General features: G+C 34.8%; 1 protein-coding gene across 1 annotated transcript; it reads right to left on the reverse strand.

Moving 5' to 3' along the window:
* LOC149158190 (UDP-glycosyltransferase 72B1-like) lies at window positions 1-372 on the reverse strand. Its single transcript, XM_089433909.1, has one exon. It carries the CDS (start codon window positions 370-372, stop codon window positions 1-3), a length of 372 nt encoding a protein of 123 aa, XP_089290035.1.
* Between the last annotated feature and the right edge of the window lie 18,962 nt (window positions 373-19,334).

Here is a 19,334-nt window from a genome sequence, read left to right on the forward strand (position 1 = left end):
CTACTCCCAGAAAAAATCAGTGATGAAAGCAGAGATAGGGGAGCCAGAGTCGAAGAGGGATCTGAGTCCCATTTCTACCAATCCTTTCGATTTCTCCATAGCCATAGATATTCGAGTCTCTGCTTTAATGTGTTCTGCGCCTTCGATCTCCACATCACCCGGCAGCTGGGCGAAGGTGATGTCCAGGGACGCGGACGCCATACGCTCCGAGAAAGCAGCGATGAGATGAGAGGAGAACATCCATTGGCATGTCATAAAAGTAACAGACAGTCCATGGCATTCCGAAAGGCGCTTCGCGAACTCGGCGAAGGGGGTGAGATGGCCTAATCCCGCGCAGGGAAAGATGACCACATGAAGCTTTGGGCATTCCATGGCAGCTCAATCCAGATTACAGGCAGTTCTGAGCACTTTGGTAAGAAAGATGCCGTTTCGGTTTCATACCGGCCTCTGCACTTCAAAAGAAGGCCAACCGTTCCCATGTATGTAAGTATCATGGACCCCATGAAAAGCAATTAGTGGGCAATTCCTATTTCCACCTCCATAGCAAAGTTAATGCTATGGAGGGTACCTCTGTCAGAGTCTCACAGAGCATGGCGACGGTATGGACCATACCTCATGGGCATATACCTCATGGACCATGGACCATGCATTTTCTGATAGCTCCATCTTTCCGACGTCGTCAGGCCTGACCGATTTGACTTTAAACGTACATAGTTAATGCAGTGAGTGAATGTAGTTGGTGGGAAATATACTTCAAACTTAGCTAGTCTAGTCCAGCGGGAATTTTCAAAATTTGAAATTTGAAATGAAATATGAGAGGGAGGGCAGCATGAAAATTTTGAAAATCCGCAGCAATCGCCCCTCATATTGTGTTTCAGAAAAACGAAATGTGTAGCTTGGCTTACCTTCGCGACTAACCTGCGCCAAGCCAGAACACCAACAGCTGCTACAGGTTCCGGATAACAGACATTACAATTTTATGCCTCGTACCCGTTTTGATTTCATATTTTTTAGTTTAGATCGATTGATCTGTAGCAAGATCTATGGATCCCAACTTCCACTTAAAAATTGCATGGATCGAACTCTTACCAAGTATTTGATCATACCGTGATGCATTGTTTCTTTGTGCAGGTTACCACGTCAGCTGAATTGATGACAAGCGAAGAACAAGTGAAACCCCTAGAGGAAGCTGTGAAGGTTACCGAGATTGAACCCATGATTGAAGGGCCTACTGAAGAAGAAGCTCCTGCCTGCAGTCCCACACAAGAAGTTCCCGCAGCTGAGAAAAAAGTAGATGAAAGCCCCCCATCGTAGAGAAATCTGCAGAGGAAATAACTGTAATGCTGCATGCCTCGGAGCCTGAAGCAGAATCGGCTCCGGTGGAATCCGACGAAGTGTCAAAACTCAACGATTCCACCAAAATTCCCGAACACCCCAACCTGCAAAACGAGAGACTATTGGTCAACCATCCGCCGAGGGCGTGGGCGTTGAAGAAAAAGCTGAAGGAGCTCCCACCGAAGAGAAGGTCGAGGTTGAGGGTAAGTCTGAAGAATAGGTTAATAGGCATGGAAGGCAAATAAATAGATCTGTGAATGTGCCAATGGTGGGTGTAATAATATGGACCATATTCAGTTTAGTTCGTAATGTATTGAGCGAGTTCATTCCAGTTTAACTCGTGGTCTCTTCTACTATTAGTTGAACAGGCTAAACGATCCTGTCGACCTTTCTCTCCCATATTCAAAGTTAAGTTTGTACAACCGTTTCAAAATATTGGTACCAGAGGTTGTATGACTCGTATATTTTTGGTTAAGCTCAGATGAACTGTGTGCCATACAAACTTATCATAACATTATACAAGACCTGCAATGGAGGTGGATTTTTTATTTTTCAAATATGATTGTTTTTAAATGTTTGAACGGTGTGTTTTTGCTTCAAATTTTATGTGAAAGTATTCGCTGAGTTCAAGAGGAATGAATATGTGCAATGGATTCGTGCTTTTCAATCTCCAGTGAATTCACACTTTGTAAACGTTTTTATTTGATTCCTCCCTCACTCTATTTTGAAGTAGTTTAAATTGTGTTTTATATGATAGCAGGTTATTTGTGACCTGGGAGTGAACTCGATAACGCTGTAAATAATAACTTCAAAATTTTCATTTTCACTTGTTTTCGCTTTTACTTTACTGGGTGACTGATGAGATTGCGTTAGGCTTGTTTATTATTTTTAATTTTAAAAACACTATATAATAACCTAACCATATGTAATTGGTTATTAGTTTACATTTTAAAAACAATACGTAATCTCATTTTCATTTTCCATTCATCTTTTTGTATTTTTGTCATTATAATTCTTCCCACAGATAGATCACCCTAAAATTCGAACGCAACTTTGAGTTTGTGTAAAAATTAGGAGTTAATATGATGGGGTATGTGTTGTATATATGTTCACCAAAATAGAAAGCATTTCACTCATGCATTAGCCAATCATGTATATTGTATATTATATATATTGTGTGGTATATATGTTGATAAAGTGTAAATATTTTAAGTTATAGGTAATAAAAATTGATTTTTTTCTTAATTTTAATTTAATTTTTAATAATTATTAAGAAAATGGTAGAGATTTAAGTTTTCTAAAATATTTTAAATGATTTTTATTAGTAGTTATATGAAGATCAATTCTAATATTTAGATATGTGATAGTAAAAAGTATGATATCGATCAGTAGATCAGTTGTAGTATTTTAGATATGTGGTAATAATAAATATAATATAGATTTTATAGTATTTTAGACATGGTATAACATTAATCCGTGGTATTGTAATAAAGTCTATTTACGAGTTAAAAATTCATAATAAAATGAGATAAATTTCCATAGTTAAGAATATTGTTACATATTTTTTAAAATTATATATGTTTAATGATTATTATTGTTATTACTAAAAAAATAAAGTTATAATTTAATTGATTTTTTTATCAACTTAGTTATATTAAATATATTATGAAATAAGTGTTTCTATGGTTATTTAAATTTAATTTATATGATTGGCTAGTTATGAGGTATTTTAAAAATAATAATAAAACATTTAAATATAGTTAAGTAACATTTAATTATAAAGTATTTTGAATGTGTGTAATAGAAAAATATTTTATTATGCCTTGGAGTATGATTTAATTTTTTTTACTTAGCTAAGAGATTATTTGCCTTGGATGTAAGAAAATAAGTTAACGATCCATAATTTAAAGGCATCTAGTAAGAGTGAAAGCCTACCTTGACATGGTTTTCCTTGAATAACAATAATAGTAGTCAACTATATTTTTCCTCATTACTCATTTGAGAGCTAAATTATGATAAATTTTCTTGTTGTGTAGCAAAAAATATTTAACTATTAAATTTTAAAAATTAAAAATATATTTTATTAAATATAAATTAATATTTAAATATAAAAATTTAAAACATTTTATTAAATATAAATTAATATTTAAATATAAAAATTAAAAATATATTTTATTAAATCTAAATTAATATTTTAATATATCTAATAAAATGAAAATTTCATTTTTACAAACTATTTCTAAATTTTCTAAATGAGATTAGTTCTTTAATGAAAAAAAAAAAAAAACAAAACAAACATACTTAACTGACGATTTTTTTATTATTAATTTAATGGAATCGTTACATATAAATAATAATAAGTTTATATAACATATAGAATTTATTCAAAATTAAATGAAGTTAAAATTTATAATATATAAATGATATTAACTTTATATTATTGGAATTTATTAAGATTAAAAATATGTGCTTTTTAAATTATATATTTTATGAAGGTAAAAAATAAATGCTTTTTAAATGATATATTTTATTAAGGTTGAAAATAAATTATTTTTAAATGAGATATTTGAAATTGTGATAGTAAATTTTGAAATTGTAAAAGTAAATAATATATTTTAAGGAAAATTTAATAATATTATTTTTAATAAAAAATTATAAATTATGTATGGGGGGAGGATTTAATAATTTAATTAAATTTTATGTTTTGTAGGTTTTGGTATAGATTGCAAATCTTTATGAGGCAAAAATGCTCAACATCTGGAGGACTTATAACTATTTGTGGATTGGATAAATAGAAAGGCTGGAATTTTAGCTCCATAGTTTTTTTAGATTGAAAGCGAAATCAAAAGACAACCATGGTTCAACTCTCATCACATATATAGAGTGTTGAACACTCTGGTTGATCAGCCGTTCATGATTGTTAGGCAGTTTTGGAAATCCATGAGTACTTTGAAGGATAGGCCTTGGAGGTAGTAGCATTAGAAATATGATGATATTATGAGTTAAAATGATGATGGAGAATTGATGACCTATCGTTCATGATTGTTAGGTAGTTTTGGAAATTCATGAGTACTTCGAGGGATAGGCCTTGGAGGTAGTAGTATTAGAAATCTGATGATATTATGAGTTAAAATGATGATGGGGAATAAACAACCTTTTTGTTTTGTGTAGATTAATATTTCTTGATCTTTTGAAGCTTTATGCAAATATATTTTACATGATGTATATTTCGAGAGAGAGAGAGAGAGATTTGCTCCATAAATTTTGTTTCACTAACTAAAACTTATACTTTTTAATTTTAATTTGATTGAGCTTAGCTTTAAGAGATTTGTTGCATTATGCTACTGAGAGATGTTGTTAACATAACATTTAATACGATTATATTTGGAAAAAAAACATCTAATTAAAAAATAATAATAAATCACAAGTTTGTGTATGATAATGTGGATATGATTAGTTTTCTAAGCCATGATTTTGGAAGAGATGATAAGAGTTTTTGGAAAGTAAAATGGAAAGCTATTGAGTATAAAGGAATGAAACATACCCTTTTTCTCTCTATACACACAAATAATTTTTTTAACGCTCTAATATTTTTGAGTATATGTCTTACGTTTACATTGTGGGCTTTAATTCTTTTAAGATTTATTTAGAACTTATGCATTGTGGGACAAGGAATATTCAAAGATAAAAAAAAAACTAATGATACTATAACAGTGATAAATATTACACACATAAAGATAGACAATAAAAATGTTGAATTCTTACTATCATTAACAATTATTTGATTATTTTCCATATTCATATGATTAGAGATTAATTAAATAAAAATTCATTTTTTTTTAATGGTCATTTTATTTATTAAGACTAAAAGTAGAAAAATAAGATAAAAAACAAAATAATACAATATTATAATTTATAATTTAATAAAAATAAAGAAATTTTAAAATATATTATTTATGGAATATTAAAAAAAACATTCTAACAAGTTAAAAAAAGATATTATTTATTTAAACATCTAACAAATTTAAACTATTTAATAAAACAAAAATGTTATTAATAATCTCTAAATTGAGTTAGTTTTTCTCGCTACATAGTCCGCAAAATTTGGTTCTGCTACTAAACCTTAGCCAATGTGTTTTTTATGGCTCTTCAACTGCTCTTCCTATCGCTAATGCTAGTGGAGGTAGTGGATCTCCTTCATACAACAGGATTCTAGCAACATACAATTATTCTGAACAATGTTTTACAATTGTTATTGACAACATTTTGCTACTAAACCCATTGTTTCTAGAGAAAAACCTAATGGGAAACAAAATTTCTTACAACATGATACAATCATTCTAGAAAACCTTTTGCTACTAAACCCACTATTTCTAGCGAAAACCCTAATGGGAAACAAAAGAATTTATTACAATAGGATACAATCATTGAGAAAAACCTTTCATTGCTAAAACCATTGCTTCGAGAAAAAACCTTAATGGGAAACAACAAAATTTGTTGCACTCCAATACCCAATTAGGAAAATGAATGTCAGTGTAATATCTATCTATAGCAATAATAGACCTTAAATTCAAAATTCAATCTATCCATATCGTAGAATATATCCAATACATGTGGGATCATGCCCTAATTAGAAAATTTCATGGCATCTAGTCTTCAGAGAAAGCAATTTCCCACTAGATCTAAGTTAAAATGGGAGCTTGGGGAAAATTAAAATGGAATTGGGAGCCAAAGGTTTTTTCACTTTGCTAATATTGAAGATAGAACTTGAGTCTTTTAAAATGGACCTACTTGCTCAATTCAGTTGGGATATATCTCCACTTCTCAATGGGAGGATTTCTACCTAATAAGGAAAATTTCACAGTAGCTCTAGTCTAGAATATCATGTACTCGTTGTTGTAGGAATTATGGGATGAAGAAATTCTAGCTAGTATTGGCAACACCCTTGGTGATTTTGTCAACGCTTAGGAAGCAACAAGACATGCGAAGCATATGTTTTATTCCTATATGTATGTTTACATGAATATCTCTAAGTTTCTCCTACAATCAACAAATATTTATTACTAGGATGAGCTCTAGAAGAAAACCTTACATTATGAGAATATCCCTCTTTGATGCTAAAGGTTCCACAAATATGACTGTCCTTACTATAAATACCCTCTTTTAGATGTAAATGTGTTTGGGCCTTCATTTTGATTATTTTGGCTTTCCATAGAATGAGGAGGAAATGAGTGGCGACAACAACGATCAGGTTTTGGTGAAGACAGCTAGGGTGGAAAGCAGGAACAGGCAGTTGCGGGGTGGTTGCGACAAAGTGTGAGCATAAGGTAGAGGCAGTCGAGCCAACAATACGGATGATAGACAGCCAAGGGAAGGAACAACCGAGCGGGAACTGGCAGTCCAAGCAGCAGGGGAAATACAAAAGGAGAAACCCATAATGAGAAAGAGTTGTTGCTGTTGGTGGGTTGGTTGGTTGCAGTGTGATAGAAAAGGAGTGTCTAGATGCGGGCGAGCAGGACCTCTGGGTCAAAGATTGAACCTTTGAGTCTATCATATGCAGTTAGAGATTATAATCGGGTATTCCTTGTAATCATCTGTGGCTAAGGAAAATATATTATGTATTGTTCTTCTGTGGTCTTAATATGAATGAAGATCTAGATTGATTTCTTAGTACGATTTATGTGGTTTCTTATGATGTATGGACCCACTTAAACTTTAAAATATTCTGCAAATCTAGGAATGTAGTAGCTTCATGGTGTTAAACGATATGTTGTTGTATCACTTGCATGTATGATGTCTGTTATGTATTGATGTTAGACATACCCTTGACCCCATGATGAACCCTTCTTAGTTCTAGTCTCAGCACGTCTCGGGTGAGAATCCTTACCCTTTGGGTAAGGTGAAAATGTCGATGTTGTCTTAGACTACAACAAGCCATTATTGGCCCTCCATGTATAAACCCAGGGTCTCCCCCTGATGACTCTTTTGTGCCGACAAATGGTTTAATTGTCGGGGCCTGAAGTTGAGGATATTCAAGAAAGAGATTAAATATTGGTGGAATAACAAAGTGCATCAATTTATAGCGAAACAAGCTATTCAAAGAGGACAACCGATCGCCAAAGTTAGTGAAGAGACGTTGTATGTTGAGGGTGCTAGTGATCAGTACGAGAACTTCTGGTGCAAGTTCCCAGAAGACTTGTATAATTGGTTAAGAAGGTTGAAAGTACAGAATCAATTGGGGGGAACAACGTCAGCTCGTTGCAGTTGGACTTCCTCAGATCTTGTATTGCTACAGCAGGTAGATAGCGATCTGACCAAAGCAATCGACTTTTGGGTAAAGACTACTATGGAGGGGTATATAGTTAATTTTTTCTGCAAAAATTTATCAATCTTTTTCAAGGGCGAAAGCAGTGTTCGGGTTCGGGTTAAGCGAAAGGTTGGTGAAGGAAGTGTCATTGTGGATTAAAATGTTCATGATAGAAGGAGGAATATTTAACTCACCTACTGCAAAGATGGTAGCGTAAAACCCCAGTACTGGCGAAAAAATCTAAGGGGAGAATGCTACTGGTTGGGGAATAGAGATGTTGTTGAAGGAATGGATGTAGAAGGGTTGCAGAAAGCTAGAGACATTAGGGTGCATAGGAGAGCTCTGTTAGCAGACAAGTGGCAAGAAAGAGTGGTTGAGACTCTGAAGAAGAGAAAGATGGGAACCCACCAAGTAGGAGAGATGTCGGGGAAACCCCAAGAGGAAGGGAGAGAAAAGGGAGATGTCGGACAAAGCAAGATTGGTGATTGGAAAGACAAGAGCCAGAACGATAAAGTGGATCCTTCCTTACAGGTTTCGGGAAGGATAACGGAGGAAGAAATGTTGAGTAGTTGTGAAGAGGAAATGAGCAACGTCATGAGAAGGTTATTTGTCGAAGAAGAAGCATCCACAAAAAATTAACAGTAATGTCCCCAAGGTACAAGTAGTATTCCACCCGACCTTCCCCTAGTACCTTACTATAATCCAGAACATTTGTTATTAAATTAGCCAAAGCAATACAGGTACACAGTGTGCACGAGAAATATAAGGCCAGTTTAAATACAGTAAACAACAAGGGGATTAGTTGTATTAGTAACTTGGGATTGCAAGGATCTCAGCAGCCCGGAACCAAGGGATTTTTGTTATTAGCGCATACTCAAATAAACTGGGCAGGATCTTTTACCAGATGCCCAGAGTTTGTGGGTAAGGGAAATGAAGACGTAAAACAACATTGGTATCTCTACAAAGCTATATGGAGAGCACGACAAACACCAGACAACGTCAAAAAAATTGAGTTCCAAACCACACTAAGAGAGAGAGCTTTTTGTTGGTTTATAAAATGGGCGGAACAGAACTAGAATCCCAAAGTAGACGAGATCAAGAGGGGGTTCATGCAGGAATTCAAAGTACCTCCGACTGAGCAGCAAGGGCTATCAGAGCTATGGGAAATCAAGCAGAAGGTAGGTAAAAATTCTTGGGAACTAATGCAAAGATTTAAGGACAACATTGCTAAGTTGAGTTACACCTTAGATCCTAATCACCAAAGAGACCGGTTCATTAAGGCACTCTTGCCCCTTACAAGGACATCGTTGACACAACAGAAGATCGGGCCTCTCCAAGATTCTTTATAGCAAGTGTCACACATAGAGGCTATGGCTGGATATCCTCATGAATATCGAGGAGGGACAGGATTACAGGTTCCATCAATTATGGGATTCAAAGCCAGATTGCAACTTTAATGGAGAAATTGAAGGACCTTCAACCAGTGCGACTAGCTAGACCCAACGTATGGTGCACGCACTGCATGGTGGAGGGACATGTCATGACAGAGTGTCCGAGGTTTTGGGGAATTAATCATCCAGGGGGGGATTGCAGGATCATCAGGAACCCCACCAACAACAGGAGTTGTAGCAGTAGGAGCATAAGGAGTTTTCCCTGGATGAAATAATCTCTGTATCAAGCTTGTTGTAAAGGCTCTTATGTGCTATGTGCACATCTTCCGTATATGCCCAGTTTCCGTATATGCCTACATCTTCCGTATATGCGCACATCTTCCGTATATGCCCAGTTTCCGTATATGCGCACATCTTCCGTATATGCGCACATCTTCCATATATGCCCAGTTTCCGTATATGCACACATCTTCCGTATATGTGCACATCTTCCGTATATGCCCAGTTTCCGTATATGCGCACATCTTCCGTATATGCGCACATCTTCCGTATATGCCCAGTTTTCGTATATGCACACATCTTCCGTATATGCCCACATCTTCCGTATATGCCCAGTTTCCGTATATGCGCACATCTTCCGTATATGCGCACATCTTCCGTATATGCCCAGTTTCCGTATATGCCTACATCTTCCGTATATGCGCACATCTTCCGTATATGCCCAGTTTCCGTATATGCGCACATCTTCCGTATATGCGCACATCTTCCGTATATGCCCAGTTTCCGTATATGCCCACATCTTCCGTATATGCGCACATCTTCCGTATATGCCCAGTTTCTGTATATGCGCACATCTTCTGTATATGCCCAGTTTCCGTATATGCCCACATCTTCCGTATATGCCCAGTTTCCATATATGCCCAGTTTCCGTATATGCCCACATCTTCCATATATGCCCAGTTTTCGTATATGCGCACATCTTCCGTATATGCCCAGTTTCCGTATATGCCCAATTTCAGTATATGCGCACATCTTCCGTATATGCCCAGTTTCTGTATATGAACACATCTTCCGTATATGCCCACATCTTCCGTATATGCGCACATCTTCCGTATATGCCCAGTTTCCGTATATGCGCACATCTTCCGTATATGCACACATCTTCCGTATATGCCCAGTTTCCGTATATGCACACATCTTTCGTATATGCGCACATCTTCCGTATATTCCCAGTTTTCGTATATGCGCACATCTTCCGTATATGCGCACATCTTCCGCATATGCGCAGTTTCCGTATATGCCCACATATTCCGTATATGCGCACATCTTCCGTATATGCCCAGTTTCCGTATATGCGCACATCTTCCGTATATGCCCAGTTTCCGTATATGCACACATCTTCCGTATATGCCCAGTTTCCGTATATGCGCACATCTTCCGTATATGCCCAGTTTCCGTATATGCGCACATCTTCCGTATACGCGCACATCTTCCGTATATGCCCAGTTTCCGTATATGCGCACATCTTCCGTATATGCGCACATCTTCCGTATATGCCCAGTTTCCGTATATGCACACATCTTCCGTATATGCGCACATCTTCTGTATATGCCCAGTTTCCGTATATGCGCACATCTTCCGTATATGCCCAGTTTCCGTATATGCGCACATCTTCCATATATGCCCACATCTTCCGTATATGCCTAGTTTCCATATATGCCCAGTTTCCGTATATGCCCACATCTTCCGTATATGCCCAGTTTCCGTATATGCGCACATCTTCCGTATATGCGCACATCTTCCGTATATGCCCAGTTTCCGTATATGCGCACATCTTCCGTATATGCCCAGTTTCCGTATATGCACACATCTTCCGTATATGCCCACATCTTCCGTATATGCGCACATCTTCCGTATATGCCCAGTTTCCGTATATGCGCACATCTTCCGTATATGCACACATCTTCCGTATATGCCCAGTTTCCGTATATGCGCACATCTTCCGTATATGCCCAGTTTCCGTATATGCCCACATCTTCCGTATATGCGCACATCTTCCGTATATGCCTAGTTTCCGTATATGCGCACATCTTCCGTATATGCCCAGTTTCCGTATATGCGCACATCTTCCGTATACGCGCACATCTTCCGTATATGCCCAGTTTCCGTATATGCGCACATCTTCCGTATATGCCCAGTTGGGTGAGAATTGTTGAGCACGTGGCCATTCTGTCTTTGAGTCTCCCTTATCTCGGTCATCCCTTCGAACAATTTAACCACCTCATGTTCATATTGGTTTTGTAACTCAGGCTAGTATGATTTCTTTAGGGACGTTGCCTTAACGATCAAGGGTGGGTCCACCATACTTCGATCTTCCCCCATCCTCTTTCCCCCTCTGGTGACTATATTTATATTGGTTACGGGAAGACCGTCGTCGATACGAGGTTCAACGTTAACCAAGTTAGCCCCTCTCTATCTAGTCCTTTCTTCCCGCTTTACAATGAGGTCTGGGTAATCCTCCGTGGAATGAGTATTGATTCTGCATTGTGAACACCATGATCTCCTAGGGAGCAGGCATTCCCTAGTGACGTGCCCCTCTTGGTCATAGTTGTAACATCTCACGGGACCTCTTCCTCCCGTTCTTCCTCCTCTCCCATTTCCTCCTCGTCCTCCCTGGTTGGACTCATTGATCCTAAATGTCGACCTATCTAGTTGTTCTGCTAGAGCATCCAATGCTTTGCACTGGTCAATGTGATGCATTGGGGATGCACAAAACTCAAAATAGTTGTTATTAGGGATGTTGGAGTACTTCTATAGTATCAGGCACATCTGCGGTAGATGTCCATACATCCTATAGATCTCATAATATTCCTGATTATTTCATCCAGGGAAAACTCCTTATGCTCCTACTGCTACAACTCCTGTTGTTGGTGGGGTTCCTGATGATCCTGCAATCCCCCCCTGGATGATTAATTCCCCAAAACCTCGGACACTCTGTCATGACATGTCCCTCCACCATGCAGTGCGTGCACCATACGTTGGGTCTAGCTAGTCGCACTGGTTGAAGGTCCTTCAATTTCTCCATTAAAGTTGCAATCTGGCTTTGAATCCCATAATTGATGGAACCTGTAATCCTGTCCCTCCTCGATATTCATGAGGATATCTAGCCATAGCCTCTATGTGTGACACTTGCTATAAAGAATCTTGGAGAGGCCCGATCTTCTGTTGTGTCAACGATGTCCTTGTAAGGGGCAAGAGTGCCTTAATGAACCGGTCTCTTTGGTGATTAGGATCTAAGGTGTAACTCAACTTAGCAATGTTGTCCTTAAATCTTTGCATTAGTTCCCAAGAATTTTTACCTACCTTCTGCTTGATTTCCCATAGCTCTGATAGCCCTTGCTGCTCAGTCGGAGGTACTTTGAATTCCTGCATGAACCCCCTCTTGATCTCGTCTACTTTGGGATTCTAGTTCTGTTCCGCCCATTTTATAAACCAACAAAAAGCTCTCTCTCTTAGTGTGGTTTGGAACTCAATTTTTTTGACGTTGTCTGGTGTTTGTCGTGCTCTCCATATAGCTTTGTAGAGATACCAGTGTTGTTTTACGTCTTCATTTCCCTTACCCACAAACTCTGGGTATCTGGTAAAAGATCCTGCCCAGTTTATTTGAGTATGCGCTAATAACAAAAATCCCTTGGTTCCGGGCTGCTGAGATCCTTGCAATCCCAAGTTACTAATACAACTAATCCCCTTGTTGTTTACTGTATTTAAACTGGCCTTATATTTCTCGTGCACACTGTGTACCTGTATTGCTTTGGCTAATTTAATAACAAATGTTCTGGATTATAGTAAGGTACTAGGGGAAGGTCGGGTGGAATACTACTTGTACCTTGGGGACATTACTGTTAATTTTTTGTGGATGCTTCTTCTTCGACAAATAACCTTCTCATGACGTTGCTCATTTCCTCTTCACAACTACTCAACATTTCTTCCTCCGTTATCCTTCCCGAAACCTGTAAGGAAGGATCCACTTTATCGTTCTGGCTCTTGTCTTTCCAATCACCAATCTTGCTTTGTCTGACATCTCCCTTTTCTCTCCCTTCCTCTTGGGGTTTCCCCGACATCTCTCCTACTTGGTGGGTTCCCATCTTTCTCTTCTTCAGAGTCTCAACCACTCTTTCTTGCCACTTGTCTGCTAACAGAGCTCTCCTATGCACCCTAATGTCTCTAGCTTTCTGCAACCCTTCTACATCCATTCCTTCAACAACATCTCTATTCCCCAACTAGTAGCATTCTCCCCTTAGATTTTTTCGCCAGTACTGGGGTTTTACGCTACCATCTTCGCAGTAGGTGAGTTAAATATTCCTCCTTCTATCATGAACATTTTAATCCACAATGACACTTCCTTCACCAACCTTTCGCTTAACCCGAACCCGAACACTGCTTTCGCCCTTGAAAAAGATTGATAAATTTCTGCAGAAAAAATCAACTATATACCCCTCCATAGTAGTCTTTACCCAAAAGTCGATTGCTTTGGTCAGATCGCTATCTACCTGCTGTAGCAATACAAGATCTGAGGAAGTCCAACTGCAACGAGCTGACGTTGTTCCCCCCAATTGATTCTGTACTTTCAACCTTCTTAACCAATTATACAAGTCTTCTGGGAACTTGCACCAGAAGTTCTCGTACTGATCACTAGCACCCTCAACATACAACGTCTCTTCACTAACTTTGGCGATCGGTTGTCCTCTTTGAATAGCTTGTTTCGCTATAAATTGATGCACTTTGTTATTCCACCAATATTTAATCTCTTTCTTGAATATCCTCAACTTCAGGCCCCGACAATTAAACCATTTGTCGGCACAAAAGAGTCATTAGGGGGAGACCCTGGGTTTATACATGGAGGGCCAATAATGGCTTGTTGTAGTCTAAGACAACATCGACATTTTCACCTTACCCAAAGGGTAAGGATTCTCACCCGAGACGTGCTGAGACTAGAACTAAGAAGGGTTCATCATGGGGTCAAGGGTATGTCAAACATCAATACATAACCGACATCATACATGCAAGTGATACAACAACATATCGTTTAACACCATGAAGCTACTACATTCCTAGATTTGCATAATATTTTAAAGTTTAAGTGGGTCCATACATCATAAGAAACCACATAAATCGTACTAAGAAATCAATCTAGATCTTCATTCATATTAAGACCACAGAAGAACAATACATAATATATTTTCCTTAGCCACAGATGATTACAAGGAATACCCGATTATAATCTCTAACTGCATATGATAGACTCAAAGGTTCAATCTTTGACCCAGAGGTCCTGCTCGCCCGCATCTAGACACTCCTTTTCTATCACACTGCAACCAACCAACCCACCAACAGCAACAACTCTTTCTCGTTACGGGTTTCTCCTTTTGTATTTCCCCTGCTGCTTGGACTGCCAGTTCCCGCTCGGTTGTTCCTTCCCTTGGCTGTCTATCATCCGTATTGTTGGCTCGACTGCCTCTACCTTATGCTCACACTTTGTCGCAACCACCCCGCAACTGCCTGTTCCTGCTTTCCGCCCTAGCTGTCTTCACCAAAACCTGATCGTTGTTGTCGCCACTCATTTCCTCCTCATTCTATGGAAAGCCAAAATAATCAAAATGAAGGCCCAAACACATTTACATCTAAAAGAGGGTATTTATAGTAAGGACAGTCATATTTGTGGAACCTTTAGCATCAAAGAGGGATATTCTCATAATGTAAGGTTTTCTTCTAGAGCTCATCCTAGTAATAAATATTTGTTGATTGTAGGAGAAACTTAGAGATATTCATGTAAACATAAATATAGGAATAAAACATATGCTTCGCATGTCTTGTTGCTTCCTAAGCGTTGACAAAATCACCAAGGGTGTTGCCAATACTAGCTAGAATTTCTTCATCCCATAATTCCTACAACAACGAGTACATGATATTCTAGACTAGAGCTACTGTGAAATTTTCCTTATTAGGTAGAAATCCTCCCATTGAGAAGTGGAGATATATCCCAACTGAATTGAGCAAGTAGGTCCATTTTAAAAGACTCAAGTTCTATCTTCAATATTAGCAAAGTGAAAAAACCTTTGGCTCCCAATTCCATTTTAATTTTCCCCAAGCTCCCATTTTAACTTAGATCTAGTGGGAAATTGCTTTCTCTAAAGGCTAGATGCCAAGAAATTTTCTAATTAGGGCATGATCCCACATGTATTGGATATATTCTCCGATATGGATAGATTGAATTTTGAATTTAAGGTCTATTATTGCTATAGATAGATATTACATTGACATTCATTTTCCTAATTGGGTATTGGAGTGCAACAAATTTTGTTGTTTCCCATTAAGGTTTTTTCTCGAAGCAATGGTTTTAGCAATGAAAGGTTTTTCTCAATGATTGTATCCTATTGTAATAAATTCTTTTGTTTCCCATTAGGGTTTTCGCTAGAAATAGTGGGTTTAGTAGCAAAAGGTTTTCTAGAATGATTGTATCATGTTGTAAGAAATTTTGTTTCCCATTAGGTTTTTCTCTAGAAACAATGGGTTTAGTAGCAAAAGGTTGTCAATAACAATTGTAAAACATTGTTCAGAATAATTGTATGTTGCTAGAATCCTGTTGTATGAAGGAGATCCACTACCTCCACTAGCATTAGCGATAGGAAGAGCAGTTGAAGAGCCATAAAAAACACATAGGCTAAGGTTTAGTAGCAGAACCAAATTTTGCGGACTATGTAGCGAGAAAAACTAACTCAATTTAGAGATTATTAATAACATATTTGTTTTATTAAATAGTTTAAATTTGTTAGATGTTTAAATAAATAATATCTTTTTTTAACTTGTTAGAATGTTTTTTTTAATATTCCATAAATAATATATTTTAAAATTTCTTTATTTTTATTAAATTATAAATTATAATATTGTATTATTTTGTTTTTTATCTTATTTTTCTACTTTTAGTCTTAATAAATAAAATGACCATTAAAAAAAAATGAATTTTTATTTAATTAATCTCTAATCATATGAATATGGAAAATAATCAAATAATTGTTAATGATAGTAAGAATTCAACATTTTTATTGTCTATCTTTATGTGTGTAATATTTATCACTGTTATAGTATCATTAGTTTTTTTTTATCTTTGAATATTCCTTGTCCCACAATGCATAAGTTCTAAATAAATCTTAAAAGAATTAAAGCCCACAATGTAAATGTAAGACATATACTCAAAAATATTAGAGCGTTAAAAAAATTATTTGTGTGTATAGAGAGAAAAAGGGTATGTTTCATTCCTTTATACTCAATAGCTTTCCATTTTACTTTCCAAAAACTCTTATCATCTCTTCCAAAATCATGGCTTAGAAAACTAATCATATCCACATTATCATACACAAACTTGTGATTTATTATTATTTTTTAATTAGATGTTTTTTTTTCCAAATATAATCGTATTAAATGTTATGTTAACAACATCTCTCAGTAGCATAATGCAACAAATCTCTTAAAGCTAAGCTCAATCAAATTAAAATTAAAAAGTATAAGTTTTAGTTAGTGAAACAAAATTTATGGAGCAAATCTCTCTCTCCCTCTCTCTCTCTCGAAATATACATCATGTAAAATATATTTGCATAAAGCTTCAAAAGATCAAGAAATATTAATCTACACAAAACAAAAAGGTTGTTTATTCCCCATCATCATTTTAACTCATAATATCATCAGATTTCTAATACTACTACCTCCAAGGCCTATCCCTCGAAGTACTCATGAATTTCCAAAACTACCTAACAATCATGAACGATAGGTCATCAATTCTCCATCATCATTTTAACTCATAATATCATCATATTTCTAATGCTACTACCTCCAAGGCCTATCCTTCAAAGTACTCATGGATTTCCAAAACTGCCTAACAATCATGAACGGCTGATCAACCAGAGTGTTCAACACTCTATATATGTGATGAGAGTTGAACCATGGTTGTCTTTTGATTTCGCTTTCAATCTAAAAAAACTATGGAGCGAAAATTCCAGCCTTTCTATTTATCCAATCCACAAATAGTTATAAGTCCTCCAGATGTTGAGCATTTTTGCCTCATAAAGATTTGCAATCTATACCAAAACCTACGAAACATAAAATTTAATTAAATTATTAAATCCTCCCCCATACATAATTTATAATTTTTTATTAAAAATAATATTATTAAATTTTCCTTAAAATATATTATTTACTTTTACAATTTCAAAATTTACTATCACAATTTCAAATATTTCATTTAAAAATAATTTATTTTCAACCTCAATAAAATATATCATTTAAAAAGCATTTATTTTTTACCTTCATAAAATATATAATTTAAAAAGCACATATTTTTAATCTTAATAAATTCCAATAATATAAAGTTAATATCATTTATATATTATAAATTTTAACTTCATTTAATTTTGAATAAATTCTATATGTTATATAAACTTATTATTATTTATATGTAACGATTCCATTAAATTAATAATAAAAAAATCGTCAGTTAAGTATGTTTGTTTTGTTTTTTTTTTTTTTTTCATTAAAGAACTAATCTCATTTAGAAAATTTAGAAATAGTTTGTAAAAATGAAATTTTCATTTTATTAGATATATTAAAATATTAATTTAGATTTAATAAAATATATTTTTAATTTTTATATTTAAATATTAATTTATATTTAATAAAATGTTTTAAATTTTTATATTTAAATATTAATTTATATTTAATAAAATATATTTTTAATTTTTAAAATTTAATAGTTAAATAATTTTTGTTACACAACAAGAAAATTTATCATAATTTAGCTCTCAAATGAGTAATGAGGAAAAATATAGTTGACTACTATTATTGTTATTCAAGGAAAACCATGTCAAGGTAGGCTTTCACTCTTACTAGATGCCTTTAAATTATGGATCGTTAACTTATTTTCTTACATCCAAGGCAAATAATCTCTTAGCTAAGTAAAAAAAATTAAATCATACTCCAAGGCATAATAAAATATTTTTCTATTACACACATTCAAAATACTTTATAATTAAATGTTACTTAACTATATTTAAATGTTTTATTATTATTTTTAAAATACCTCATAACTAGCCAATCATATAAATTAAATTTAAATAACCATAGAAACACTTATTTCATAATATATTTAATATAACTAAGTTGATAAAAAAATCAATTAAATTATAACTTTATTTTTTTAGTAATAACAATAATAATCATTAAACATATATAATTTTAAAAAATATGTAACAATATTCTTAATTATGGAAATTTATCTCATTTTATTATGAATTTTTAACTCGTAAATAGACTTTATTACAATACCACGGATTAATGTTATACCATGTCTAAAATACTATAAAATCTATATTATATTTATTATTACCACATATCTAAAATACTACAACTGATCTACTGATCGATATCATACTTTTTACTATCACATATCTAAATATTAGAATTGATCTTCATATAACTACTAATAAAAATCATTTAAAATATTTTAGAAAACTTAAATCTCTACCATTTTCTTAATAATTATTAAAAATTAAATTAAAATTAAGAAAAAAATCAATTTTTATTACCTATAACTTAAAATATTTACACTTTATCAACATATATACCACACAATATATATAATATACAATATACATGATTGGCTAATGCATGAGTGAAATGCTTTCTATTTTGGTGAACATATATACAACACATACCCCATCATATTAACTCCTAATTTTTACACAAACTCAAAGTTGCGTTCGAATTTTAGGGTGATCTCTCTGTGGGAAGAATTATAATGACAAAAATACAAAAAGATGAATGGAAAATGAAAATGAGATTACGTATTGTTTTTAAAATATAAACTAATAACCAATTACATATGGTTAGGTTATTATATAGTGTTTTTAAAATTAAAAATAATAAACAAGCTTAACGCAATCATCAGTCACCCAGTAAAGTAAAAGCGAAAACAAGTGAAAATGAAAATTTTGAAGTTATTATTTACAACGTTATCGAGTTCACTCCCGGGTCACAAATAACCTGCTATCATATAAAACACAATTTAAACTACTTCAAAATAGAGTGAGGGAGGAATCAAATAAAAACGTTTACAAAGTGTGAATTCACTCGGATTGAAAAGAACGAATCCATTGCACATATTCATTCCTCTTGAACTCAGCGAATACTTTCACATAAAATTTGAAGCAAAAACACACTGTTCAAACATTTAAAAACAATCATATTTGAAA

The sequence above is a fragment of the Pinus tabuliformis genome, chromosome 5_2, assembly GCF_031772625.1.
Source record: "Pinus tabuliformis cultivar Carrire ecotype Pingquan chromosome 5_2, CPIR1, whole genome shotgun sequence".
Lineage (NCBI taxonomy): Eukaryota > Viridiplantae > Streptophyta > Pinopsida > Pinales > Pinaceae > Pinus > Pinus tabuliformis.